Raw genomic sequence first — 27,997 nt, 5'->3', positions numbered from 1 at the left:
TATATATATCTATATATATATATATACATATATATATATATATATATATAAAAGTTCCTACTTTACCGGAAAAGCTCAACAGGTCAGAAAGAAACGAGAAACTTTACACACGTGACCAAATAAAAATTAAATAATCCCCTATTTTTTAAATTTGCTTCCAAAAATCCAGTCGATGTTTTAACGTGATCTTTGTCAATATTTGTCCAGGTTGTCTGGAAGTCTTTTAAAGTTTGCACTTGGACTTTGGCTGTTTTGTTGTTTTTAATCAGTACTTTACCATTTCCCAGGAGAATATTTTGTTTGTTTGTTTGTTTGTTGTCAATTCCCTTGGCTTTAACCTATAAATCATTCTGCTAATATCGAGATGAATCAGTGATAAGTCCACATAAAAAAATCAAATTGAACAAATACACTGATTTAATTGAATGTTGAGTTATCAAATACTAGTTAGCCAGTTAACTAATGACTTGCTAGCTAGTAACATGTTCTAGTAGTAAGTTACCTGTTAACCAGGTAGTACTGTGTAGGTTTTATTTTTGGTGTATGCGTATATTTGTTACCATCACTGACTATAGCCTCCTATTATTATTATTCATTAGTTTTATGTTTTGGCCTGCGGTAGCTCGGTGCTATGGTCTTGTAATCCTGAGGATGCGCGTTCGAGCCCAGCTTGCATCAGGAACGACTTTCGGCGTGGAAAAAAAAAAAAGCTAAATAACTTCAGGCGAGTTTGCTTGCTGCGGTGACCCCTGAAGAAGAGAGCAGCCGAAAGAAATGTACGTACTTTTTAGCATTCAGTCAGGTCATCTGGATGTTTTTTTTTTTTTTTGCCGAGACGTTTCGTCCTTCATCCAAAGGACTTCTTCAGTCTGAGGAGCCACCAAACAAACTGAGTCCCACAATCAGCAATCTGAAACCATCCAGATGACCTGAATGAACTTTGTTGGATTTTTACCTGGATTATTGAGCATGAACTAAGATGTACAGTACTTTTTCAAAGTCGTTTCATTTTTCCACGCACTTCTACCGCAGACACCAGAAGTAGCCATGCACGTGTTGTTCGAGGTAAAGGATGCCAGAGTTTATGCATGTTCATACCACAACCTGATGGACTGATGCGTCACGAGTCAGTGACCTCTTTATAATTAAAGTGCATTTACTTTGAGTTAATTTAATAAAATATACAACAAGCAGCAAGAAGAGTTTATTCACCTGAATGTGCTGTCACTGCTAAGAATCTGTATCCAAAGAATAAATGAACATTTGACTTTTGAAACTATGAAAGTAGATGTTATTGATTATCTTCTTGGTACTAAATTTATTCTAAGTATACTGTAGTTAAGTTGATGCACATCTGAAATAAATAGTTCAATCCACTGTCCAAATATCAAACTTCAGCTGTTAAAACAAAACAAAAAAAAAATAAAGATCTTGAACTCCAGTGGTTCTGCATACCTTTGGACTGAGTCAGGACTGTGCTTCTGTTTATGGAGGACTCGTGGTGGCCTCGAACAGAGAAAAACACCTTCGCTGCCTCCTCGCCTTTGCACTCCAGGATATCCAGCACCGTTCTGACTCTGGCCCGGGACCCCGGCAGACACAAGACCTGCTCACGGTCATCCCGGGTGAACACTTCCTGACTTACCAAATCTTCCAGGAGGGAGTCGATCTGTCCTTCCAGTTCATCCACGAGGGAAACTCGCAGCACCCTCACTGCTGTCAGACAAGAACTACAAGGACTGGTTTCCACCATACCTGACCTGAAATAATCCTCAGGGCAGGTCAGATCTCATCAGCCGAAGGTCACTAGTTGACTTGTAGTTTATCGTCTTGTCTTGTGCAGGAATCCTTCTTTCAGTGCTGAGAAAGAGAGAGTAGACTGTTTTTGAGCACTAAAAGAGGAAGTGTTTGTGGCGGTGACAAAACTTGTAGAGACGACAGGAGTGTTGACGGTCTTGTTTTTCAGGCTTGTCGTTAATCCTATTGTTCCAGTTAAGTTGTTTCACTTTATTGTTTGACGCCCTTTAATAAAGGGCATATTTTTTTACTCCAGTCAAACACAATACCCAAATAATATAAAAAAAAAAGGAATGCATTTGTATTTATTTTGTGACAAACTGGTAAAAGAAGCATAAAGCAGGACACAAAGTCACCAGGAGAGGGCCCTCCTGCTTAAAACAAAACTACACAAAGAAAAACTCATAAAATAAATAGTAAAAATGACAAATATATACATAACTTAAGAGCATGGGTAACGTGCTACCCATATTTTTACTTTTCTAAACAAAAAATATCCACAACTCATTGATGAAAAGACCCAGTAGTTTCCTGCAAAGCAACTGTAGATGCAAATCTTTGTGTATTTGTAAAGTTACAAGTGCAAACCCTGCTTATCTGGGAAAAAATACATACGTACGGTTAATTATTAACAGTCTCTACAAAGTTCCCTAAACAAACGGCAACACTTCTCGACACGTCAACGTCAAATAATCACTAACAAGCAGTAAAGTTCAGTGTCACAGCGATGTCAGAGGATGTTCTTGTAATTTGGTGAAAAAGATTAACTTTTTTTTTATTTTTTATTATTACCTTACATCAATAGGGAACAAGTGTGTTTACCTTGTATATTATGTTCTGCAATGTTATGTTAGTGGTTAAAAAGTCATTTGGACAAAAACAAACTCATGACAAATCATTAACAATACATGTATTTAAAAAAACAAAAAAACTCTGCAAACCATGTTTTCAACAAGGACTTTGAGGAGTTCTGAGTGCAAATTACAAATATGTTCTCCTCCTGGTCAGCTACATCTCCCTTAGAGGAAGAGGATTAGGGCCACGGTGCAACTTTTTTCTCCCTTAATTCTGAGAAAAAAGTCAGAATTAGATGAGGCCTGTCGCAATAAACAATAAATCAGTTAATGGCGTGATAAATGAAAATTATCGACCTCGTTTTCATTTATCGGCTGTATTGTTTCTTCGTCTCTCTCTTTCTACTGAAGACACTGGATGACAAAAAGCTCAACTCCGGGGCTCTTCACTGACCCCTCCTTAACCGTCCAAAATCACGTTTTTGGATGGTTAGAAGCAGCTAAGCTACAAGCTAAGCTACAAGCTAAGCTAACAGGTCGACCTCAGGAATAAACCCCCGTCTTGTCGAAGCTCCAAAATTCACAGTTGAAACCTGTGTCTTTGTGTAAAAAGTTGTTTTTCTCTGCAAAAAGAAGCTGAGAACTTGTTTACTGATTTTTAATTAAAAGCTTTGTGTGAAAAATGCTAAAGAGCTCAAATCACCAAGCGTCATGTCACCATGTCAGCCCATGTCACGTCAAGGGTCCTCCCTCCCATTTTTCTTAAAGAGACAGCTGCTCAACTATCCATCCTTTGGTTCAAAGTCTCATACTACCATCTGGTGGTCAAAAATGTAGTACACTCCAAAAAAAATCAACTTTTCTTCTAAAATTTGACAATTATTGTTAAATTTCAAACAACATTATCGTTTATCGCAATAATTTCTGAGACAGTTGATCGCCCAGCAAAATTTGTTATCGTGACAGGCCTAAATTAGATAGATGAATTCTGATTTTTTTTTTTTTTCATCGTAATTAAGGAAAAATAAATTATTGCACCATGGCCCTAATCATCTTCCATACTTAGTGCAACCCATTAACATACATTTTTATGTTTTGCTACTTTTCTTTTCTGCCAGGAACTGTGGTAAAACCATGCTTGATCCCTGCTGTCAAAATACTAACTACTGTGATTTACTTCCCTAGAGGTTGTTACTATAGTTTTGAATCTTATGAACGGCCCTTTAAAACTAATAGGAACTGAGTCCCAGACAGTTTTGAGACTTTTTTTTTTTAAACCTCGTTTTTCTCACTGATACAAACACACACATGCTCCTCCTTTGCTATGGACCTTTTTATGGATACCGATGCGTGTGTAAAGTCTGGCACCACATGCCCAAATACATTCATAGAGACGTCCGGTAACTACGGTAGAATCTACTGGGAGAATACCAACTGTTGATAGTAACGAATGAACAAATAGAAGTTAATTAGATGTCAAATAACCGGAAGTAGGCATGAATATATCTAGACCTCATTGCATTGCAAAATACTGAGACAAGGTAGAACAGGCTGAATGGAGGAGCGGAGCAGTCATGACCGGCGAACGTACACTCAGGAAGGAAGGGCGAGGTGGTTGGGCACTTGACAAGCACGCTTGGCTGCAGCAGTATGGCCATACAGTACGTCTCTACATGCGTATGCAGTGACGACATTACGTACATATGTAGTGGCGTACAACCACACTTTGTCAATGGTCATACCATGTGACTAACATTCAAGAGATTGGCTGTTTTGAATGACTCATTGAAAGAAACGAATCCCCAAGATCCATCTCCCTTCAAACATCCTTAAATCTCATCTCTGCCTGTCACCAAATATATTAAAATTTACCATTAAGGCAACATGGAAAGAAATCTGCTTGAATAAAAGAACAACAAACGCACAGTTGACCAGTGGTTTTTAACAGTCCTGTTTGAATGTTCAAAATGAATTCAGGTTGATGGGCCAGTTGTGAATTTCCCTTTGAGAAACTGCCGTCACATGTTTCTGTGGCTCACTCTAGAAACACATTTAGAGTTGGACAGAAAAAGCGGTTTGTGTGGAGAAATAAAAACAAGAAGCGAAACCGAAGCCTTTATGATTAGACGTTTTGTCCTTGACAACATCCTCGAGGAGGGGAAGATCAGAACCGCTTCGGTTTCAACATTTCTCCTCACTCAGTTGTCCCCCATCCAGGAGAAATCCCCGAAGATCTTGGTGGGTGCTGGGGGTTGGATTTTGAGGATTCCCATCTTCACAGGTACCGTCCCCGACCCGTGCCTCGTCTTGGAATCTTGGCCTCAGGTGTTTTTGCAGGAGAAGCAGCAGCGACTCTTAAACCGAGGCAGCGGGCAAAGCTGCAGCTGTCGAACCTTCTCACAGTATCTTGTACTGTCTCTGCACTCTGCTGCTGGAATACACAGAGGGACGCTGTGAATTTACTGGGGGGGAAAAGAGCAAGAGGGATGCAGTATTTTGATCTAAACTTCCCAACGTCGAAAGAAAGTTTGTCAGCTATCTAGTTAGAAATGGTTAGTAACTGTTAATTATTAGTAACAGTTTGTTACCAGCTAGCAAGTAACTGTTAATGGTTAGTAACAGTTTGTTACTAGCTAAAGTAACAGTTAGTAGCTGTTAATAGTTAGTAAAAGTTTGTTACTAGCGAGCTAGTAACTGTTAGCAGTGTTTCCCCTACCACCACCCTGCTTGTATAATGCAGCGCCCAACAGTGTTGCCAGGTGAGAAATGTAGGATTATCGTACTAGAGACATAAAATTATCGTATTTTGAGGGAAATTATCGTACACCTGTCACAACTAGAATAACAAATCTATTGATGCATAGTAGTGATGGTCGGCTTCCAGACCAGTTCTGCTGCTTCTTCTTTTCTTTTCCTCACTCATGGGGCGGGTGCAGCGGACTATTCAGCCAATCATGGCCCCTTGTTTTGAGGCAAACGCAAACACGTCACTTGTAGGTCACATTTAGAAAAGTGCGAGCCAATCGTGCATCTGTTTGCGGACACAGATGCCTTCAGGGTTCACAAAAAAACTCCGACAGACAGTTGCGACAGGCTGATGACAACAGATTACAACTACACATTCACGGAGTGGTCAAATTATCGTATATTTGGCCTTTTTTAGGATTATTGATCGTACATATGGAAAAATTGTCGTACAAATACGATAATTATCGTACACCTGACAACACTGGCGCCCAACAGAACACAGAGCGCCCCGCCTACTGAAATAAACTGCACTTACACCCCCCACCCCCGGCACTGACATAGCGCTAAGCTAGCAGCGCACAATACAGGCGTGCTAGCTAAAAAGCTAAAGGCACGGCTTACGCTGCCTCTTCCCTCACGCTGGACCTCCCCCCCCCCCCCGCACTTGAAAACTGTTGGTCCAAACAGCACACAGCTCAGACGTGTCTCCGTCAAGAGACTTCCATCCCCGCCGCCCCGTCAACAAAAATCATGGACAAGATGAGCACCCTGCCGTGGCAAGTTATCTAGGGGAAACATTGGTTTTATGTTAATAATAACAGTTTGTTACTAGCTAACTAGTAACAGTTAGTAGCTGTTAACATTTTGTCATTACAGGCTCATGAAGCCATATAACTACTGTTTTTAATGCACCTTAATATAGTCTACCTAAACATTTATATCTATACAGTAATTATTTTTTCCTGGTGCAATGACTACTTGGGAACAATCTCTTTGCAATAACAACTTTCCAACTTTCAAACAACTTTTTTAATAGTTTGTTACTAGTTAGCTATAAGAAAAAGTAGCTGTTATTAGTAAAATAATTGTGTGGCTCAGAGTAAAAAATATTTGGCGTGGTTAAAAACTTTTATACAGCGCTTTAAACGATGGGCAGACAATACATTGCGTTTGTATTTACAATTACCAACATTTTAGCTTTATAGAAAAGGGAACATAGAACTAACTCCAAATTAAGACTTTGAGAAAAACAATTTTTATCATTTTACTAAAAAAAAAAAAAGGCTTCAGAGAAAATGATCAGTTTACAGGTGTTCTGAGATCAAAAACGTTTTCAATCAATCAGATGTGCAGTCTGTTTTTCTCACCTCTGCCACAAGGGAAAATATTGCATCTCTGCCAGCTGGGAGGCCGAGGCCTCCACATGCACTGGTGTTCTCGGGTTGTTTTGTTGGTTCGGTGGTGCTTGCAGGTCACCTGACGTGACTGGAAGCCATGTTGACCGCAGGTGGCCGTGCACTGAGTCCACGGGCCTACATGCCAATGAAGGGCGCACACGTCTGTAGAACAGTTCCTCAGGGAGCTTGGCCTAAAAAGTACATTTCTGTTGAATACTTTTCACTTGTACATTAGTATAAATAACCCACAAAAGCTCATATTGTTAAACCTGTGTTTACCTCTTGAGTCCATGGCACACCTTGGAGGGAACTTTGGTACCATTTGTGTCCTGGCAGTAAACATGTCGGTGATGCGTCGCCAAACTGGGACCCACGCACCGTCCATGACACTAAAATGTGACCAAATTATTTTATATTTTATTATTATTTATGTGTGTACTTTTAACTTAAGCATAAGTAAAACACTTCTTTTTAAAAATATCTTTTTAATTGCACTAAAGCATTTTAAGAAGTCTGGAATGAGCACACTCACCGGCCCCCAAGAGGTCGTGGTCCATCTGGCACAGGGCAGAACGTTGCAAAGCCTGGTATTAGATGGTTTCCTCCCTTCTCTTTGGCACTGCCTGCTTTCTACTTCTCTTGAACTGCTCTCAGGACCCCTCATGCACCGGACCCTTCTGGCCTGAGATCCACTTCCACAAGTGGCTGAGCAGGGTGACCAAGCATCCACTTGCCATCTAATCAAGCTGGAAGCAAAATAAAATTAGCTCTTTAGAAAGCTCTGCATTTTTCATTTGGTCCTAAAATAAGTGTTTTACTCACTGAAGAGCCTCAGGGTAGAAACTAATAGAACTGATATGTAGCAGAGACAGACCTGAGGGGGCAGGCTTGTCCACGACACAGCTCAGCTGACCGGCTGCTGTTCATCCTTTCTGAACAAGTATGGCCAGTACTGTTACTGTAGACACAGCTTTGTACTTCATTATCTGAAAGTATAAATGACATATTTTCACTTCAGAGTAATCAAATGTATCCCAACTTGCCATGATGATCATATTTTTTGGTTTGGTTTGGTGTGAAGTTGCATTTTCTACAAATATGACACGAAGCTCTATTTACAACTCCTCTTGTAAAGTTTTCCATTTATTTCTGCGGCACTCTTCCTGCAGCTCACAAACACACCCGTCACACAGTCTTTGACTCAAACTGAAATAGGAAAATACATCTGGCCCACTTTAGGCACTTTTAAACCTCTTTATTCTTTCCATTTAGATTAGCAGAATGGGATACGTTGAGTCAATCTTCTTTGAAACTTTGCCTGGAACCTCTAATTGTTGCAGCATGCGGAGGAAGAGTGCAGCACAATCAGGAAATCCACAGTGGCGGTGCTTTGATGAGCACACAGTAATTTAGTGTCTGATCTTTGCATGGAGGAGACAAAAGGGCTGCGTAGTTCAGAGACGACCCAAGCTGTGACGTTCGCCGGACATTCCCCATCACAGACTCAGACAGATGTGCCACTAGGGTAAGTACAAGCTCACCGTGTCTGCTTGTGTTTCTCAGCTGGAAGAATGCGTTCCTAAAGAACAACACCCTAAACTGAACTACTTTAAACCTGATTCAGACACACTTAACATGATGTTAGACCAATATAGACTTTATGTCATTTTATTTTTGCTTCTGAGACTGTTTTAAGCAAAGTTAAAGTTTGGTATTTGATTATTACAAAAATTATACTAGATTTTATTATACACGTTCTTTAAAACAGGCTACTTTCCTAACTTTGCTAAAATTGAGCTATTATATGCTAATAACTCTCTTCTGGCACAAAAAGTCAGAAAAGTAGTGTATATATATTTAACTTAAAACAAATCAATACATTAATTATTCAGTTACCATATTTAACTAAACAACACAAAAAATACTTTAAATAAAAGGAAATAAACTTTTACTGTTTCTTTACTTGATTATGATAAAGGTAGCTAGAGCACCAGTTTGACACGACTGTCAACAAGGAAGAGGGCCGGCAATTGAAGAGGGGGCGTGACAAAGACACCATCTTAGCACCAACATAACTGGTTTGTTCCACTTTGGAGTAAGCTGTTGGGGGAAGAATCAGTTTTGTGTAGTGTGTTTCCTTGACTGATGAAGTCTTCCGGATAGAAGGCGAAACGTTTCAGCACAAAAAAAGAAACTGTCCAGATGACCTGACTGAAAAATGTTGGATTGGATACCTGGATTATTGAGCATGGACTTTGTTTTAGCTAGAGCAGTATTTCCTTGAACAAAATTTTTTAATTTTATTTTCTAAAACTAATTAATGGTGGTTTAAATCATATATTGCAAAGTGTGAACAGTGTGCTATCATTGGTGGTGAGAGACCTTTTCTTGAAATTCAAAAAGGTGTACCACAAGGCTCTGTTTTTGTCACTTCTTTTTTGGTTTTTACATTAATAATTTGCTTGATTGACTTGGTGCATGTTTTCGAATGTACACTGATGAAAGAGTTAAATGCATAGCTGGTAGGGACATCAAATCAGTCTCAACACAACTCTCATGTTATTTGGAGTCTGTTGAAGCATAGTTTGGAAAAGGAATGAGCAATTCAAGCAAAGATACTCTTCAAATTTTTATGTTGGTATTCTAACAATGTTTGAACATGAAAAAATGAGCTAACTGTAGAAACTTTACTTGTGATCAGCAGCCAAGAATAAATAGATGTGCTTCCAAGATCATTTTTGGCTGTACAGGTGTATAGCCCCTCGTCCCCTTTCCCCGGAGCCTGGATCTTCAGTGAGCCTGAAGGTAATTGGCCAACTCTGTCAGCAGAAACACAAAATACCTACAATCAGATCTGTTATTAGCTTGAAAAAGAAAAAAAAAAATCAGAGTGAGGATAATTCTTACCTTCCATCATAACGCAACACTTTTTCATTTTTTGTCCATGTTAGAGTTGGCCAAGGGTCCCCCAGAGCCTCGCACTTTAGCTCCAAAGAAGCAACAGGTTTCTGCAGCAAAACCGGCACTCCAACATCAACTACAATTTCAGACTGTGACACTGTGCCAATCTTCTTAGGTCGCTGGATAATCACTGGTTTTCTAGCCCTGGATGTGTGGGTTTTGAGGTTCAGCTTGTAAAGGAGTAATCCTTGTGTAGAAGCTTCTGCGCTGTCCAGTGAGTGGTTGGTGGATTCACTAAGCAACTTAAGAAGCGGTTCTTCTTGTGGTCCTCTAAATCCTTCAGAAAGGTTGTGCATGAGCTCATCTAGCTTGTGGCTGTCAATAACAAGAACAACTGGGATTGAAGATTTTGTAACTTCATCCTCAAGAGTCACCCTGTCCTTCTCCCTCGAGTAAGGTTTGTCAGCAAGATATTTTTCATTGTGTATAGATCCTTTAAGCTTAAGCAAGTGCTCTACAATATCGTCATATTTGTTGAGGGAGATGGGTAGCTCCATAGATGATTCTTTGGTTGAGGTGGTTACTGGACGCTTAGCCTTTTGTCGACCACTTTCAAGTAGCCAGGAGTCTGGAACAGTCAGCTTTTGCTTGTTGCCAACAATCTGCAGAACAAAATGTTCTCGCGCCTGGCCTATGGTGCATGTGTAAATCCCAGTATCAGATATATGAGCGTGCTGAATCTTTAAGTATCCTTGTGATTTTATGAAAAAATGTGGGAGGTTCACCAGAGGCTTCCCATCTTTAAGCCACTGAACGTGGCCTTTCCGGAAGTGTTGGGTTGGGCAGCGAAGGATTACAGTTGTCCACGGCAGGAGGTAAGCATAACCACCAATAACCAGCTGTACCTTTTTGACCTTTCTCCACTGAATGTACACCTTCCTTTGGGTCAGAATGGTAGGATTGGGCTTCAGTGAATCTGCAGTTAAAATAGAAAGAGTTTAAAGACGTAACACTAAGCATTTCTTGTCTTTCTTCGACAGATGTTGTAGGAAGACAAATGACCTAAACAGTCCCTTACTTTGACATAACTTAAGAGAGCATTGCCGGATTCTGATGGGACGGGCCATCATAGAACAGTTCCTCGGGTTGATGGTCCGATATTGCCCACTCTCTCCTTGTTTCTTGCATACAGCTTGAAGAGTCTGAATACCATTTCCACAGCTTACTGAACACTGGACACAGACATTAATACAAAAGTTAAAAATAATTAGCACAATCTGCAAAGCAGAACTTTTAGAAACGTTGAGCAGTAAAAACTTAGCAAGGTTGAAAGGATGGGCTACCTGAGACCAGTCAGTTGTGACCCACTGAGGTGGACAATCCTGCCTACCACACAAACTTAGATTTGCAGGGCTAGGTGATGGACAAAATGAGTCAGGTAGCTCCAAGATGCTGCCATCTGCCAAACTCTGTTTGCACGACACCCGCCTCCTCTGAACTCCACCTCCACAGGTCTGTGAGCACTGCAGAGGCAACAGCACTTAGGCGGCAGGAGTAATAAGTACTATAAACCTTTACAGCTGGAACTGACTCGTACAATAGCAAACACACTAATTAATGTCCTTTACCTCCCCCCAGTCACGTGCATCCCACATGGGAGGACAGTCAAAGCGGTTGCAGGCTTGGAAAGGGTTTGGTTTGGGGTTCAGACAGTCCTCATCCTTCAAAACCGCCGTGTAGTTGCTGTCTCGAGAAGGGCGATGAGTGCACGCCACAGTGCGGGTCATCAGACCAACCCCACAGGTAGCAGAGCATGAACTCCACTCCCCAGTCTTCCACCTGCAAAAATGATTAATTATAAAAATCAAGGTCCGGTATGCACGTGCGCCGTAGGTCTAAATGCAGAGCAGCCAACGGAGCTCAGTCTAAATGCTTCATGCGTTTTCTCGATCTAACGAGAGGCCCTAAAGTCTTATCGGTATGCAAATTTGTGAAAATGGAATAAAAAAATATGAATAAAAGAGCAAAGTGCATATGATGTCCCACTGCGCTCCATATTTGAATTCCCTATAGAGACCCAAGGAGAACTGTGTCATACGGTTGACAAGGATTAATAGACAACATCAGCCCAACATCAAAATGATCTTTAAGGTTTGACTTTTCATTCCAACCTGAAGGAAATTGCCAACTACTGGTAGTTGTTGTGACAACTTTACTCTTAGTTTGACAGATCAAGTGATATTACAAAACCATTCATATTTACTTAAGAATCCTGGGACAGAGGAAGAAGTGGGAATAAATCTCGTTCATGGGCTGGTACAAACTAAAGCTTTTGGCTGTTTCCCCTCGGAGGGAACACTATCCAGAGAGCGCAGCTTGTTATGAGGGGTGAGGCGAGGCCTCGGGGAGGAAGGTAAGGGCCAAAGAAAACAAGTCTGATGCAGCATTTGTTGTGCGTGAAAACAAGACGAAAGGCCTGGAAAAACAAGCAAGGCCAGGCTGCGAGCCTCTGGATTTATGAAAACGAGCACTGACAGCATGCGTGGTGTTAACCTGAAACATGTGGCCTACCACGATCCTTTTAGCCACCATTTATTTATGATCAACAACGCGCCGTGTCACTGTTTAACCTTCACGCTAATTTATCAGTTCTGATGGAAATACATGGTCCAAGTGATGTAAACAAAAAATGTCACATTTACAGTTCCAACAGTGGAGCTTTTGATGATTAAAATTACAATAAATTTCCTCTCCTTGACCAACACTTTAGTCCAAATCAAGCTGCTCTGTAACGAAAAGACACACCGTCACTGAATACATTTAGACAAAAAGTGAAGTTGGGTGTTGCTGCTGATACACCTAAGAACAACAACCAAGAAACAGACCTTCTGAAATGAAATAAAAATATACGTTTACAAATTTTCCATGCATTAGGGTTTGGTCAATGTCTAGGCCTGACTCAACTTGTTTTCCTCTGTTGGGCCTTAACTGGACTGACTGAATAACGTTAAATTATTTCTTGAATATAATATATTCTGTGTAAATCTTGCTGCCTTAGATGTTTTTATTCATTCAACAAGAGCGACATAAGTGATGCAATCAAAACACTTGTTTCGCTGAAGGGTTTAAATTATGTTGAAGAAAATTAATGTGGTCACACCAAATAAAATGACTCAGATCCAGCAACGTTCTGTTCCCCTGGCTCAAAGGCTGTAAGGTCCAATAAAACGATGGATCCATCAGCAAATAGGGACGAATAAATGAGTGAGTTTGTTTCAATGTTTTTTGTTGTTGTTGTTTATTTATCTCCATCTTCTACCGCTTATCCTTAGTCAGGTCATGGAGGCAGCAGGTCCAGGAGAGAAACCCAGGAAACACCCTCCAGTTTCTCTGGGGCATTCCAAGGCCAGAGAAAATACACAGTTCTTCACTGTGTTCTGGGCCTGCCTCAGGGTCTTCTCCAAATGGAAGAAGACTAGAAAACCTCCAGATGGAGGCACTCAGGGCGCATCCTAAACATATACCCGACCACCTCAACTGGCTCCTTTCACTCCATCCGGATGATGGAGCTCTCATCCCGTCTTTAAGGCTGAGCCTGGCCACTCTACAAAGGAATCTCATTTTGGCCTCTTGTATCCGGGATCTCGTTCTTTCGGTCATGATCCAAACCTCATGACCATAGGTGATGACTGGAACATTGACAGACCAGTACATTAAGAACTTTGCCTTTAAACTAAACTCTTTGTTCACCACGACTGACCGAAGCAACCCCATCATTACTTTGGATGTTTCTCATCCATCAATCCATCTCCCGTACCATTCTACCATCACTGCTAAACAAAACACCCAGATCCTTAAACTGATAATGCAGCTTTAGGACTGATCCCCGGTCATTTTCACCCCTATCAGGAATTTCATCCATGTGACCAGAGTGGTCCATCGTGAGTCACACTAACAAAGACCAACATGAAAGGCTAAATCGTGTCATCTGGTCCAGTTTCTTGTTGTCATCTACCTGGATGTTTGAGCTTACAACCCTTTTTCTGAACCACTTGGTCCTCGGTTGTCCTCAGGCTGTTTGTGAGTAGCAAGTTGGCCATCTGTTCAAAAACATTTGATTGTTGTACATGATGATTGATTGTTTTGGATGGGTGTGTTTTGCACATGTTAAAAGCCTACTTTGAGATTCCAACAGGAAACGGCAGTGAAGGCTACTACCTATGGGACAGATCTGGTTGGCAGGCCGTAGACTGAAGAAGTCCTCTGGATGATGGGGAACGAAACGTTTCTCACTTAAAGAAACTAGTCCAGATGTCACGATTTAATCTTTCTTGTTGTCTACCTGGACGATGGAGCTTTCAACTAACAAAGACCCTAACGAGCCCCTATTGTGAGGAGCGATAGGGCAATCTGCACATGTATCTAGCTTACGTCAGCTTTACAACTCTGTTTTTTGAGTTGAGAAAGCTCCTCAGATGAGAAAAGTCTTCTGTTAAAAAAAAAAAAAAAAAAGTCCAGTTGTATTTGTCTCCAACTTTTTTTGAATCCTCCCACCGAAATATTTAATTACATTTTTTTTTGTTCATTTAAAAGTTACATATTTGGCTGAAAAATAAACTTGACAAGTTTCATCACTAAAATGTACTTTTACTTTATTCAAACACAGCATAACACTTTTATTGTAGCTGTTTCACCAAAAGACAATGAAGATTAAATTTGGCTAAAGCTCCTCGTCATTTATCAACAGAACTGACGGAAATCCTTAAAGTCCTTCCGAGGAAGATTTTAATATCTGAGCCGTGCTAACCACAGACATCAGATCCTCGTGGGGCAGATTGTAACCACGGTCCACAGAGCCTAATTTCCTGCTCGCAGCGATGCACCCATCCATCTCTGTCACTCTGCTTCAGTATCATTTAGACCCCAGTTGCTTAAATTGTGATTTAATCGGCTCAAGTGGTTTAATCTGCTTGAAACAACGCAGACGATTAGAAACGCCGAAACATCTGTCGTATAACAAACGATTAGTGAGAGTTCAGACGATGGTGACTTTTTGTTTCTCGTTTGAGATTTAAGTAGTTGCATGTGTACGAGCATTAAATAAACGGCACATAAAACTATCTGAGCTCCACATATTGAGTATTCTGGAAGGATATCATCTTGGCAACCAGATTTCAAATGAAATTTATTTTGTATTTTCTTTCTGAATGCGGCCAACAAGACCCAAAAAAAGCTATTTTCTTCTCGTTTTTACGACATCCATCAAAGTCCACGTAATGTTCACGCACGAGCCGTAGAAACAACGTTAAAATTTTAACGACGGCGATGAGGACATCTGATTTGTGGGTTCACTGTACCTCGGCGGGCAGGGCTGGCTGTTACAGTGCTGGAGGAGTTGTGGGGGCGGCGGGGAGCTCTGGCACCGGCTTTGGTCCGCTGGTCCCCTGGTTTGCTTGTTCAGACAAACCACCACGGCTTCCTGCACACCTGGAGTCCAACAACACAACGGAGGCTCAAAAGACGCCCGAAGAATCAGCACTAACATTGTTTCTGCTCAATATATTCCTCCGAATTATACTCGAACTATGGAGTCATAGTAAAAGTATTCAAAGTGTTTTTACTGGGACTAAAAATACAGCCATTACCGACATTTGGGCCAAAATTCTTCCACTGTGAGGCGAGATGGAAAAGGACGTCCAAAATACAATTTAAGTTATTGCAGCTAAACGCCATTTTTACAATCTTTTTGAATCACAGGGTGTGCACGTGGGTTTTTCCACACTCGGCTTCTGCACTTTAACTTCGTTTGTGTTAAAATAAATAATGACACAATGCCGTTCATCTGAGGCCGAATTCACTTAAATTTAAAACCTATACTCAAGAAAATTAATTTACAAAATGAACGTGGATAAAACGTGGAACAAATTTCCGCCCAGTTTTATGGTTTTCGGTCAAAACGAGGCAGTTGTGAGGTTAAATCTTTACATCTCGGTTTGGTCAACTTCATCTTTTTAGGGCTGGTTTGAGTTTTTTGATTTAATTTTTTACTGGCTGCCATGAAAGGTGATCAATGTCTGTGTGTGTTTGGGTCTCATGAATCAGTTGGATGTTACGACTCGATTCAAGATGGCCGTCACAGCTAATTCATCTTAGCTCATTAAAAAAAGGCCAAACTCAGCCAGTTTTACAAATATTCAGCTACAATTTGGCGCGGTAGTAGCCGAGAGTCACTCTTAACGCATGAGTTCTTCACATTGTGCCAGACTTTTTCTAAAAATTGTTGTCTGTGGTCAAAACAACAAATCAACTGTTTTTAATTATTTCATTTTTTTGGGCTGTTCCTTTCTTGCAGGGTCGCCACATTGAGCGAACTCACAAAAGATTTGGGAAAATTGTGAGACCGCAGCACTGACCACCGAGCTACCGCAGCTGTAAACTATCTAAAGTACTTACTGAAACTTTGTAGACACGACCAGCGGAGGCGCATCTGCAAATTAATCATTTTTCTAGTCCCAAGTGATCAATTATTATACAGACCCATTTATTTCATGCAACTTTGAGACAATGTAAATGTTTAAAGCTGACAAAAACCAACACTTATGTACGGTGGCCCTGAGGTGTAAATGAACAACATTTGAAAAAATGGAATTACCGTACATTAAGCCAAAGCGGATGTGGCCGGAGCGGAAGGGGCCAGAATCACATTTGAAAAAAACTGAATTACATTAACTGTTTTTTTTTTTTTTCAAATGTTGTGTCTTTTCAAATTTAATTGTTTCTTGAAATGTAGTTCCGTTTTTTCAAATGTTCATTTACACCTCAGGGCCACCGTACCTTATGTGTGGAGAAACGGTTTAGGCTTGGACTCGGCCTTATTCGATTTATCTACCTGGATTATTGAGCATGCATCAGGACATAAAGGTCTATACCTCCACCGCAGCTCTCTGAGCACTCCGTAAACCCCTCGTACTCCCAGTCATGGAGGTCCCTTCCCTGTGGCGTGGTCTCCTCGTCTTTACCTTCACCTCCATGGCCCGGTCCTCCCGAGCAGGGTTTGTTGTAGCACGGCTGGACCGCGACAGGTCGGTTCCCCTCGCAGTCGTCATCGGGCAGGTCAACGACGGCTTGGGAGAAGGACAGCAACACCTGACATGTGACGGTCCGCCGCTGCGTTCCCACGCCACACGTCCTGCTGCAGAGCTGCCAGGAGCCGGGGACGAAGCTGCAGGACGATCACACAGAGGACGAATACACAAAACGTTCACCTCGCTATGTGGAGCGCAACGAGCCGAACCTACACAGTTTGCACAGAACAGAAAAACCACCAGGTTCATAAAGTAGACCTTTAACAGACAGTCCTGCTGTGAATTTCAAAGCAGCTGTGAAACATTAGGACCTAACAACAACAACAAAAAAAGTGATTTCATGCACACCCTTATATCCAGGAACAAAAAAAAGAAAGATGTTCCTCCTACTGTTACAACAGCTTCAGGACTGGATGAGAAGAAACAACTAGAAAAGTTCCTGATGAAACGTTGCCACTTGGCCGCCAATTAATTTTTTTCTTTGCATTTACTACGTTTTAGATCGCTCTAAGCTAGTACCATACCAAGATTTAACTCAATATGTCCCAAAATGGCAGAGTTATAGCTATTTTAAATTAGCTGTAGTAGCCATTTTGAATTTTTGATTAGCATTTAGAATTTGGTAAAGGTTGGTCTTGGTTACTGCTGCACTGACTGAATTTCAGCTTTGTATGGCTAAAAATGGCCGAATTATAGCCCTTTATAAAATTAGCATTAGCGGTTAGCTTGGAACTGTAATTAGCATTCAGCTTGTTCTTAGCTACCACCTTAACACTGCTTCTTATACTTTTCTTAAGGCAGTCACCAATAAAACACAAAAAGCTGAGTTTGGAAAGAAAGTCGACAAACACCTGACGTCTAAATTTAAGAAACGCTGGACTGAACAGAAACTTTACGTCTGCTGAAAGATGAAAAGGACAAATCAGAGTCTGAACTCCAGACCGCAGTCATCTGGAGTCATTTAAGCCCATTTTTGTCCGTTGATTGGGCTGACGGTAACAGGTGCTTCGTGCCAGGGACGTGTTCGTCGGTCAGTTCTCAGGAGACGACTCAGCAGTCGGGAATATTTTAGCTGATGTTGGACCGGTCTAACCGGACAGTATACCATCATCTGCAAAGGTCTAAAGGTGAAAGGACTGACCAAATGGATGAGTAATGGGACGGTTTTTAACCAGATTTGAAATAATCCATATCAGCTGATCCTAAACAAATTAACTCCCCGCTGATCTTGGGTTAAGTTGATTCACGGGGCCTCAGTTTTATCCAAGGGTGGCAGGAGGGTTAAAAGACACGCTCGTCTGCAGGCAGCTCTATTGGTCCATATGATTCTGCATCTTTGGGTTAATCAAACTGTTTCTCCACTTCCAGCAGGAGGATGTTTTGGTACAACACCAGCAGAACACAAAGAAAATTAACTGGAGGACCTTTCAAACTCTAAAGAAACAATTTTATATCTGCCACAGCAAATGGTAAGGTTTTATTTTCAACCCTTGGTGAGGGATGATCGTCCTACTGTTACAAACTAGAAGAATTTACCCTCATTATTTCATCCATCTTTGTTTTCCACTCAAAATATGGCAGAATAAATGTTTATCAACAATAAACATTCATATTTATGGGTTAAAAACGTTCAAAATAATAATAAAAAAAAAAAAATCAATTTTTGTAAAATTCACCAAAACAGTTGGGATGTGATATCCAGTTGCTGATAACTGGTGTCACTGATCCTTCCATTACCTTCTGCTACCCTCTGTCTGTGTGTTCATCTCATAAACCAGGCAAAGTTCTATGAAAAATAATCACTGGATGTGTATTGAACGATTAAGTTTTGGAGTTCAATATGGCAGCCGAAGCTAAATGACACGAAAACAGCTAAAACTCAGTTAATTCTTACAGATATTGAGCTAAAATTTGATGTGGTGGTAGCTGAGAGTCATCTCCATCACCTACTTTCAGCACCAACAGACCTTCACGTTTTAAGAGAAATTGTATGAGTTTGTAATTAACATATATCTGCGAGATATTATTCATAATTTAAACAGATTCTTTCATTTTTCTGGACTGAGTTCCATCGTGCATTGAATGATTAAATGTGGACGGAAACGTGTTTTAATTTCTGACTCACCATCAACAGTGAGCCGTTTATTTAAAAACGATTTAAAACAACATCACACATTTACATTAATTGGCAGATTGAATTCAATAACACAGCTTAATTAATACAACAGACATTTATGAAAATATCTGGATGATTACTGGCAGATAGAAGAGTTTTAAAGATGGGAAATGAAGGAGTTTACATGGAGAGAATGGGTGAGGGAAATGTGTCTGTATAACGAACGGCACTCTCCATTCGAACCCAGCTCCACCTCGGTACGCTTCGGTAGGAAATCGACTCGTTACCTCTCTGAAGATGAATCAGCTGGTACGGAGTTCCATTTAACGCTACCATTTCCAGCGTCTCCGTAGGATGGTTGGAAAACGTCCGGAGTAGTGACGGTACTTCGTTCAACACCACGCTCACCTCTCGGGTGGGCTCGCATGAGCTGTGAGCCCGTCAGAGGTTCCACTCAGATGTGGAAGATTCCATAATCCCCACGAGACTCGGAAGAACTTCGGATCATGTCTGGAACTTCTTGTTCTCTCCAGCACTTTTCTGTTCGGTTCTGCTCTCCGAACTGAACTGCACTCCTTGGAACTAGGAAGTGTCGACCCTTTTAAAGAGGTCACTTCCGGTTCCTCTGAGAACTTCCTGATTGGCTGATAGAACCAACAGGGGTGTGGTCTTAGTGATGTAAGAGGTTATTAAAAGTCAAGGAGAAAGAGTAGATTGTTTTAAGAACAGACAGAAAGATGTTTTGAAGAAATTAGACTTTTTGGTGCCAGTCTTCCTTCTATCTGTCTGATAGAGATAAACATGACATTTCTTTCCAGTAAACATGTTTTTGACCGAAACTTGACTTTTGACCAACTTACAACTTGCTCATTTCAGACAGAAAATCAAAAATGCATCATTACTCTTGTAACAGACCTTAACTTGATTTCTACTTTGAATGAGGATTAAAAATCATTAATACTGTTTCACAGTTGATTTAAAATGAGTAGTTCACTTCAACATTTAAAAATGGTTTGAACTAAACACACTTTTGATTATCAAGACATTTGTAAAATAGTAATGATAATAAAAAAGAGAGTGTTCTTTCAATTGATCAGTGCAGGACACTTAGAAAGTCTCTGGATGAACTTAATTTTGTGTTTCTGGACTCAAATCAATGAAATAACAGTTCTTGTCCCAGGAAGGCCCTCAGGGCCAGATTTGACCTGAGGCTTAGTTCACTACAAGTTCAAGACGAGCGGCTTAGAAGAAATACTTTAATTTGATAACAATAAGAATTGGAAAAGAATAAAATAGAATTTAAACCAAATAAAATTTATTTTTAATTAAAAATGACAAAAAAATTACAATTAAATACTATAAAAATGGGCTAATTGCTATTCACAGTCTAAGTTTATGTTTTGTTACTTCAAAGTGGGCTTTTTAAAATTTTTCCACAAATAAGGACTCACCTGCAGAGTTTAGTGTTTTAATTTTTATTAAAATCTGTATAAACTATATTTTTCATTCTTTAAATGAACACTGTCTCTTTTTTTGTCCTAAAATGAAAAAATATCAAGAAATGTTAAAATTCATGATTTTAGTTTTATGCAGAAAAGCCCCACTCTTACAACTCAAATTGGCCCATGGGCCATCAGTTGATGCTCTTTTGATCTAAAAGGTCGCAGACCCTCTGTCCTAAAGTAACTCACATGTTCTACCGTTCATGTTTACATTACAAAGTTTCATTAACACATGCCCAGTACTCCTCCTCGTCCGACCACAAACACAAAACTCGCCGTTTTACAAGAAGCCCCGATCAAGAGTTCATAACCGTAGAAGAGTCGTCTCTTTACGAGCGTTCGGGGTCTCGCTGCGATTTGGACAAGCGAACCGCTCGCAGTCGGAGCTTGGAACCGGAACAGCAAAGTCAACAAAACGAAGCGCGCAGAAATGTTTGCCGTCACGCGCCGTTAAAGCACATCTGTCAGCTCACAAACAACCTCGGTTCCATTCGGGGCAGGAAGCAACAGATTTCTGCAGAAGCTGCCAAGGCCTCGTGTTAACCGCGCCGATTAAATCCCCATCAGCAGAAATATTCCATGAAAAACATAACGTGAAGCAGATTGCGAAGCACGAATTGGCTTTCGAGCAGCTGCGCGGCGCCCGTTGGGAACTCGCAGAAAGTTAGCCAATAAAGGTGCACCAAGTCCAAAAAAGGAGTTTCCTCTCATCCAGAACTTGGTCCCCTGTGGCACCAAGATATTGTTGCTGGCCTGGAAACGCCTCCGCATTATACACGGATATTTATGTGCTTTTGAGGAAAAACATGCCCCCCCCCCCCCCCAACGGAACAAAAATCATAAGTTTTGGCATTTCTGTGTATTCCTGTCCCACTCCAAATACAAGTCAGAGGAACAGATGATTAAAACTGGAAAACCTGTTGCTCATATAAGTCATCCAGGAACATCAGGCAGCATCCAAACTGTGTCCATCTTCAGGGGACAGAACATCTGGAAGATTACAAAGCTTGCTGAGGTAAGCGCTGGTAGGCAAAGTTTTCAAAAAAAGTTTTTTGTCCTTGTTCACCTTCGGTTTCCCCTTTTTACCCTCAATAACCCCAGAAGGTCCATTCAAACTCCTTCACTTGAGCAGAAATTCTCTAACATTCGGCACGCCGTGGGTGATTTCCCAGAGACATCGGCTCCGACGAGCGAACGGCTTGACAAGCCGCTGAGAACTACAGTTGTAGGTTTTGACTTCAGGTTGATGGAAACTGTTTCTGACACGAGCACAGTCATGATACTGTGGTGGTTTCATGGCAGCAAGCAGCCCCGTCTGCTTCAATTTGACCCTCGTTTTTTTCTTTCTTTAAGCTTTGGACTCTGAAAGTTGTTTTTACAAACTGCAAATCTGCAACATGAATTGCTTTTTTGTTTTGCCTTTTTTAACCCATGTGGTATAATTCTGTCAAGGAGAAATTTGATGCTATAAATTTCCACTTCTCTTATTGATTATATTGATATGGACCTTACGTCTAAATGCAGCCACACCACAACAGAAGTCGGCACATTGCTTATTTTTCCAAGTTATCTAGCTCACAAGGTTTACAGATACAAATATATGTGGCAACAGCCATCTTGGACTTTGATCTGGCCACCCAGTTTTCAAAAAGAGCTATTTTTAATGCCTATATGTAACCACACACCAAAATGGCAGTCGGTACCTCACTTATTTTTCAAGTTGTGCTCACAATATTCACGGATGGACAGACGGACGGAGAGTATTTCCAATTCCCTCTTTTCAATCCGCAGAGTCCGCAACGAGGGACAATAACAGTTTAGTCCTAAACAGTCCTAAAAGAACGTTCTTTTTGTTTTTGTGCACTCATGCATATTTGGTACTCACGTTGGTTCCTCGGTTACGGTTACTTCCTCCTCCAGCTCTATTGCCTGCTTGTGCCACACAGGTTTCGCCTCAACAGGCAGCGTGTCTAAAGCAAATTGCACAGATACGCTTAACATTGCGTGAAACCACTGAGAAATTAGTGAAAGTCGGGCGGTCAAACATTCCCCACCTATGGACTTGTAGCAGGGTACTGTAACCAGACACTCCTCCTTGATGTGGGGTTTGGTGGTGGGGCTGCATCCTCCGGCGTGGAGTCCTCGATGATCGATGCACAGCACCACTCTGTAGCGCAGACCCTGACCACAGGTCACCGTGCACTGGTGGCGACAGGTCAAACGGGGGTTTTCTCAGTCTATTCTACACAACTACTGTGGTTACATTTGTCTGCTTGTAGCTTATGAAAAACGTCTCAGACTGTAAGCTCAAGGGGAGGTGAAGAAAGAAACCACCTAAAATCCCATCAAGCCTCCACTCAGGAGCAAACTTTGTTTAGCTTCTGCCAAAAGAAGCATTTTAAATGCAGACGAGGAATGTGCTAAACTAACAGTGTGCTGGGTTTTAAGCGGGGCCACAAATCTGGATCTCTAAGCTTCGACAAGAGCCTGCTTTAACTTTAGAGGGAGGAAAATACCTGGGAGGAAGTTGTACGAGACATTTATGGTTAGACTGGTTGCTGTAATGGCACATCTAGTAATAAAAGCTAAATATGTTGGCCAAGTAGGTCAGACTGATGAATATCTGTGTGTAATGGTAAAAATGGGATTAACAGCCTCAAATCTTCTTGTTTCCATCAAGATGCTACTTGCTGTTTGAACAAAATCACAAATTAGACAGTCTCGGTTTTAGGTGGTAACACTCAATCACTGGTCTGATTGACAAGGATTTGAAGAAATCTCAGAGATAAATACAATTGTATTGCCAAAGGATGCCCCACGACCTTCAGGACCTTAGACTGCACCATATTAAAACCAGGTCTGATTTTGTTGTGAACATCACTGGATGGGTCAGGATCACACAGTTCCATTCACAAATGCTGGTTAAAGGTCTATCGTGCAAAGAATAAGGCGTATGTAAACACCGTACAGAAACATGGCTATCTTCTATGGACCAAAGCTCATTTAAAATGGACTGAGGTCAAGTCGCTGCCAAAAAACTTGTGATTATCTTTTTTTTTTTAATGTAACATTAATGTTTAAATGTTTAATATGTTCAGTTTTAAATAAATTATGGGTTCATATAATATTCAAGTCATCGTGTTCTGTTTTTATTTACCTGTTACATGACATCCCAAATTTTTTCAAAATTGAGGTTAGAGCGGTTGTTGCAGATTCACCATTTTCCCTCCAAAATTAGAAATTAGAGGATGGTGATCATAATGTGGGATAATCTTTTCTCTCTCCACTAGTTTCTTTACCATAAATAAACATAAAGAAGGGTACTAACAGGGGACCACTCCTGAGCCAGCCAGGTGGGGCAGTCGAATGTGTTGCAGGGCTGCAGGATGGCGGTCTTGGGAGAGTAGTGACACTTCCACTCATCTGTGGGAGTGATGTTCCCCTGCATGTCCTCCTCTACACATGTCACAGAGCGACTCTGGATGCCACCGCCGCAGGAAGAGGAGCAAGTCGTCCAGGGACTGCTCTCCCACCTGAAATTAGGAGATTACTCAGTGGATTTGCACTGTGACATGCGTACTACCTATAGTGCAGAACATACCTAGGTAAGGGGTGGTAGTGGTCGTATGGCATAATTTCCTTGTAACCATCACTAAAACACAGAAATTATTAGGGTTATGGAGCTTAGCAACAAAAAAATGTGTTGTTGAAATAATTTTGGTCTGTTTTGAGTCCCTCGGAGAAGCAGAACCCAACCTGTCCAAGCAGGGCTCCATGTTGCATTCCTGCAGTTTAGGCTTTGGTTTGACGTTCTCTGGATAGTAATGACAGTACTGGTCCACAACCACCCGACCAGTCCGTAGGTCAAAGCACTCTGCAGAGGTTAACTGGTAACCTACCAAAAAAGAAACGAGAAGCGTGAAATTGTCGACCAAGGCCAAAAAAGCACTTCGATTTGGTGAACCATCAGAAATTAGAGAACATGTTTGTGTTACAGCATTCAGTCAAATTGGGGAAAACGGGTTGGATTTTTGTAGCGTTTACCTCCGCCACATGTGACAGAGCAAGGGAAGAAGTCAGTCTCCCTCCAGCGGTGAATGATGGGCTGGTAGTAAATGTATTGGACAACGCTGTCGGCTCCTCTGGCAAACTGTACCTATAGGAAAAAATTTACAAAAGGTCAATATTTCTAATTTATCTGAGTGATCCTACAAAGTAAAAATGAGCAGGAAAGCAACAGTATTTAATCTAAGAGAAATTGAAAATTACAAAGACACTGTCTGGAAAATGAAATGGATAAACCAAAGGAATAAGGGTTGTGAAGGTCAAACCAACCTTCCTTGTTTAAGTTTTTCCACTTGTTATATTTGGATTTCTAAGATAACTGGATTTGAACTAATTAATTGGGATTCAATAAAGCTAAATAAACTGTAACCAGTTTAATTCAGTCAAATTTATTGACATAGCATCAATTTAGGGTCATGTACAAGTTGACTTAATGTAAAGTTAGAAGCAGATTTATATCCAAATACAACCATTCCAGTTCAATCCAATTCAATTAAGTCCAGGTATAGTTTAACAGTCAAATTCAGTAAAATATAAAGTTCCACTTACTAAATGCCTAAAGCTCATTCATACATCATTTCAGAAACTCTTTATGTCGGCCTCAAGTTGACTTGTGGAACAGGCAATTGAAGCCTTTCTTCCATTTTTACACTTCTCAACTCGCAAGGGATGGTAGTCACAAAGCTGAGTTGGTGAGTAAGTGGGAACTGAAGTACAGAGTCTGCATCACACCACTCTAACCACAGGATGGACATATTTTAGCTGGGCTTGGTCATTTTGTGAATGACTAGAGACTACTAACAGAGGGGCTCATATTTGTTGCCATATTGTAGGATCAAAATACAAAAGAGGCTCTTGTAAACCAAATGGATTGTATCAATCCAAAAGAGTTAAGTATTATTTTTTGAAGGGAGCTCAAGGTAGAGCTGCTGCTCCTCCACTTCAAAATCGGGCATCTAAATAATATGCCTTCCTCTGGATATTTTTTGACATGTACTACTGGAAGGCGATATCGTGGCAGAACCAAAACTGGCTAGAGGGGTTACATATCTCTGAACTGGGAACTCCTCTGGAGAGTGTTGTTGGTACGAGGGATACCTATGTTTTCCTCCTGAACTTGTTATCCCTGCAGTCTGATTATAGGTAAATGGAAGAAAATGGATGAATAGATATTACTTTCCTACCCCATCTTGTGTGGAATATAAGGAATGACTTCCAAATCTGAAAGTACAAACCTGTTAAGGTACTGCATTGCCCAAATGCAGCAGCCACTTAAGAAAATAAGTAGGATCATATTGCTGAATTGTTTATTGGAAAGAGAACTTTTTTTTTTTTAATGCAACGCTTGGGTTGAGGGAAGATGGGAATGGGGCCTTCAGGCAGACCCAGAACTCGTTGGAGGGATTATATAGATCCTCTCTGACCTGGGAATACCTTGAGATCCCCCAGGAAAAGCTGGGCTTCTTTCCTGGACCCGTTTCCTCCACAACCCGACCACAAATCAGCGGTAGAAGATGGACAAGAGGACACTTTGGTTTGTCATACTGGCGTCCCATGTAATTTGCTTACATTTGGCTTTGGTTAAAAAAAACAAACTGAAAGTTATCAGTTTCAATCAAGTGACAGATCCAGTTTGGCAGAGAAGGTCGGTGATTGGAATGGGAAACGAGAGAGAAAATGTCTTAGCAAGAAAATTAAACTGTGTTTGAGAAACAATCTTAACCTGAACACTCAAACAGAACTGATCTGATCAGTCAGTTCACAGATACGTATTGAGCAGTACTGAACTGACATACCATTTCAGAGCAAGGAAACGTGATTCAAAGATTGTTAAGATCTCTACATCTAAAAGATTAGATGTTATCGTGATTTTAGCTATTCTATCAGTGGTGCTGGCTTTTTGATTGAAGATTAGATTTATTAAACATGTATAAAAGGTAAGATAACTACATTCAGAAATATTAATGCACTAGGTAACTTCAGTAAGCCAAACCAACCAAAGGTTCTGTTCATGCTTCAACACGTCACTTGTGCAAGGGAAGTAGATGGGTCATTTGAATTTCACATTGAAATGGTTCACACATACTCCAGTATCTTTAAATCTAAACATATGAAACCAAATCAGTTTTGCAGAGTGCTCAACACCGAGAGGTTCAGCTGGAGTTCATAAATGAAAGCCTTATATGAAACTGGTGTGGAAAGGCTCTTTAGAATGTTTCACGGTAAGAAAATTAAATAAATACACAATAGGTTGGTGATACTGAAAGATTTTTAGTTTAACATTTTGTCATTTTAAACCTCAGTTTTCAACCTGACAAAGCAGACAGCATTTTTCTCAGTGCATGTCCAGAAATAATGTGTAGACCTGGAAAATAAATTAAACGAGATAGAAAAGTGGCACAGGAATTGAATACAATACGTATCTGATGTGCAGCGGGAAAAAGAATAGCCTATAATAAAAAGCCTTATTCAGAACCACACAGGAAATTATCAACAGAACACTGCATAAAAGAGGACAGAAGCTTTAATATAAAGTATATTACAGTAATGTGTTAAATATTAAACAAGCCCTTGTCTAATTTTATTTTGCTTTTAGGGAGGAATATTTTAATGTAATCTTTAAAATAGGTCTTGATCTCTCCAAGATTTCAAAGTATTTTATTTTTATACTTTACAAATTTTGTACGCTCTTCGTTGGCTTTAAAATATTATTTTGTCTGTAAAACTGTGTTATCTCTATCATTTTTCATGGATTGAACTAAAGAAATACAAACAAATTGTGTTTGTTACCATCAAGCTAGTTAGCTTACTAGCTAGGTACCGTTACTAGCAGAATTACAAGTTAGTTTTAGGTAACTAGTTTTTTCTCTAGTGGTGCGATTGCTTAATTAGTTAGTCAACCTGTGAATTTTTTTTTCTTCCATAGTTTCTATTAAAAACTAATTATATCTTAGTTAAAAGGAACTAGCTAAAGTACTAGCTAGCCACAATTAGCAAGATTTCAAGCTAGCTAAAATTTTAACTTGTTTCCAGCCAAACATTTAGTTTAAAAAAAATAAAAATTCTGCTAAGTTGTCTTTTATGAGTGGACACACGGCAGCACGGTGGCACAACTGGTAGAGCTGCTGCCTCTCAGCAAGCAGGTCCTTGGTTCAAACCCCGGTCCAGGGGCCTTTCTGGGTGGAGTTTGCATGTTCTCTCCGTGCATGCGTGGGTTTTCTCCGGGTGCTCCGGTTTCCTCCCACAGACCAAAAACATGCATGTTAGGCTGATTGGTAACTCTAAATTGTCCCTAGGTGTGAATGAGAAAGTCAATGGTTGTTTGTCTCGTTTGTCTCTGTGTGTCCCTGTGATGGACTTACGACCTGTCCAGGGTGTACCCCGCCCCTCGCACAGTGATTGCTGGACATGGGCACCAGCGACCCCCGTGACCCAAAATGGAATAAGCGGGTAAAGATAATGGATGGATGGATGGAGTGGACACACTTGTTCATTACAGTTCAAAGGTCTTTTTGTGCCTTAACACACACACACACACACGCACGCACACACACACACACACACACACACACACACACACACACACACACAC

The 27,997-nt window shown here is 40.7% G+C and overlaps 1 protein-coding gene across 1 annotated transcript in view; it reads right to left on the bottom strand.

Moving 5' to 3' along the window:
- Positions 1–4,912: 4,912 nt before the first annotated feature.
- The window catches only part of adamtsl3 (ADAMTS-like 3), a 132,968-nt gene continuing 109,883 nt past the window's right edge, over positions 4,913–27,997 (bottom strand). Inside the window, exons 9-26 of the mRNA XM_037676512.1 lie at positions 24,385–24,496; positions 24,097–24,235; positions 23,942–23,992; positions 23,669–23,873; positions 22,395–22,542; positions 22,226–22,310; positions 16,567–16,859; positions 14,995–15,124; positions 11,266–11,476; positions 10,981–11,160; positions 10,716–10,869; positions 9,644–10,613; positions 9,428–9,555; positions 7,611–7,722; positions 7,269–7,482; positions 7,016–7,125; positions 6,707–6,927; positions 4,913–5,022 (exon numbers count right to left, since the gene is read on the bottom strand). Coding sequence (XP_037532440.1) covers positions 4,913–5,022; positions 6,707–6,927; positions 7,016–7,125; positions 7,269–7,482; positions 7,611–7,722; positions 9,428–9,555; positions 9,644–10,613; positions 10,716–10,869; positions 10,981–11,160; positions 11,266–11,476; positions 14,995–15,124; positions 16,567–16,859; positions 22,226–22,310; positions 22,395–22,542; positions 23,669–23,873; positions 23,942–23,992; positions 24,097–24,235; positions 24,385–24,496 — 3,573 coding nt within the window. The remainder of the gene's footprint in view (positions 5,023–6,706; positions 6,928–7,015; positions 7,126–7,268; positions 7,483–7,610; positions 7,723–9,427; positions 9,556–9,643; positions 10,614–10,715; positions 10,870–10,980; positions 11,161–11,265; positions 11,477–14,994; positions 15,125–16,566; positions 16,860–22,225; positions 22,311–22,394; positions 22,543–23,668; positions 23,874–23,941; positions 23,993–24,096; positions 24,236–24,384; positions 24,497–27,997) is intronic.

Source organism: Nematolebias whitei, chromosome 1, assembly GCF_014905685.2.
Source record: "Nematolebias whitei isolate Nwh7 chromosome 1, NemWhi1, whole genome shotgun sequence".
Classification (NCBI taxonomy): domain Eukaryota; kingdom Metazoa; phylum Chordata; class Actinopteri; order Cyprinodontiformes; family Rivulidae; genus Nematolebias; species Nematolebias whitei.
Note: the sequence above shows the minus strand (reverse complement) of the source record. Positions and strands in the feature narration are given on the sequence as shown.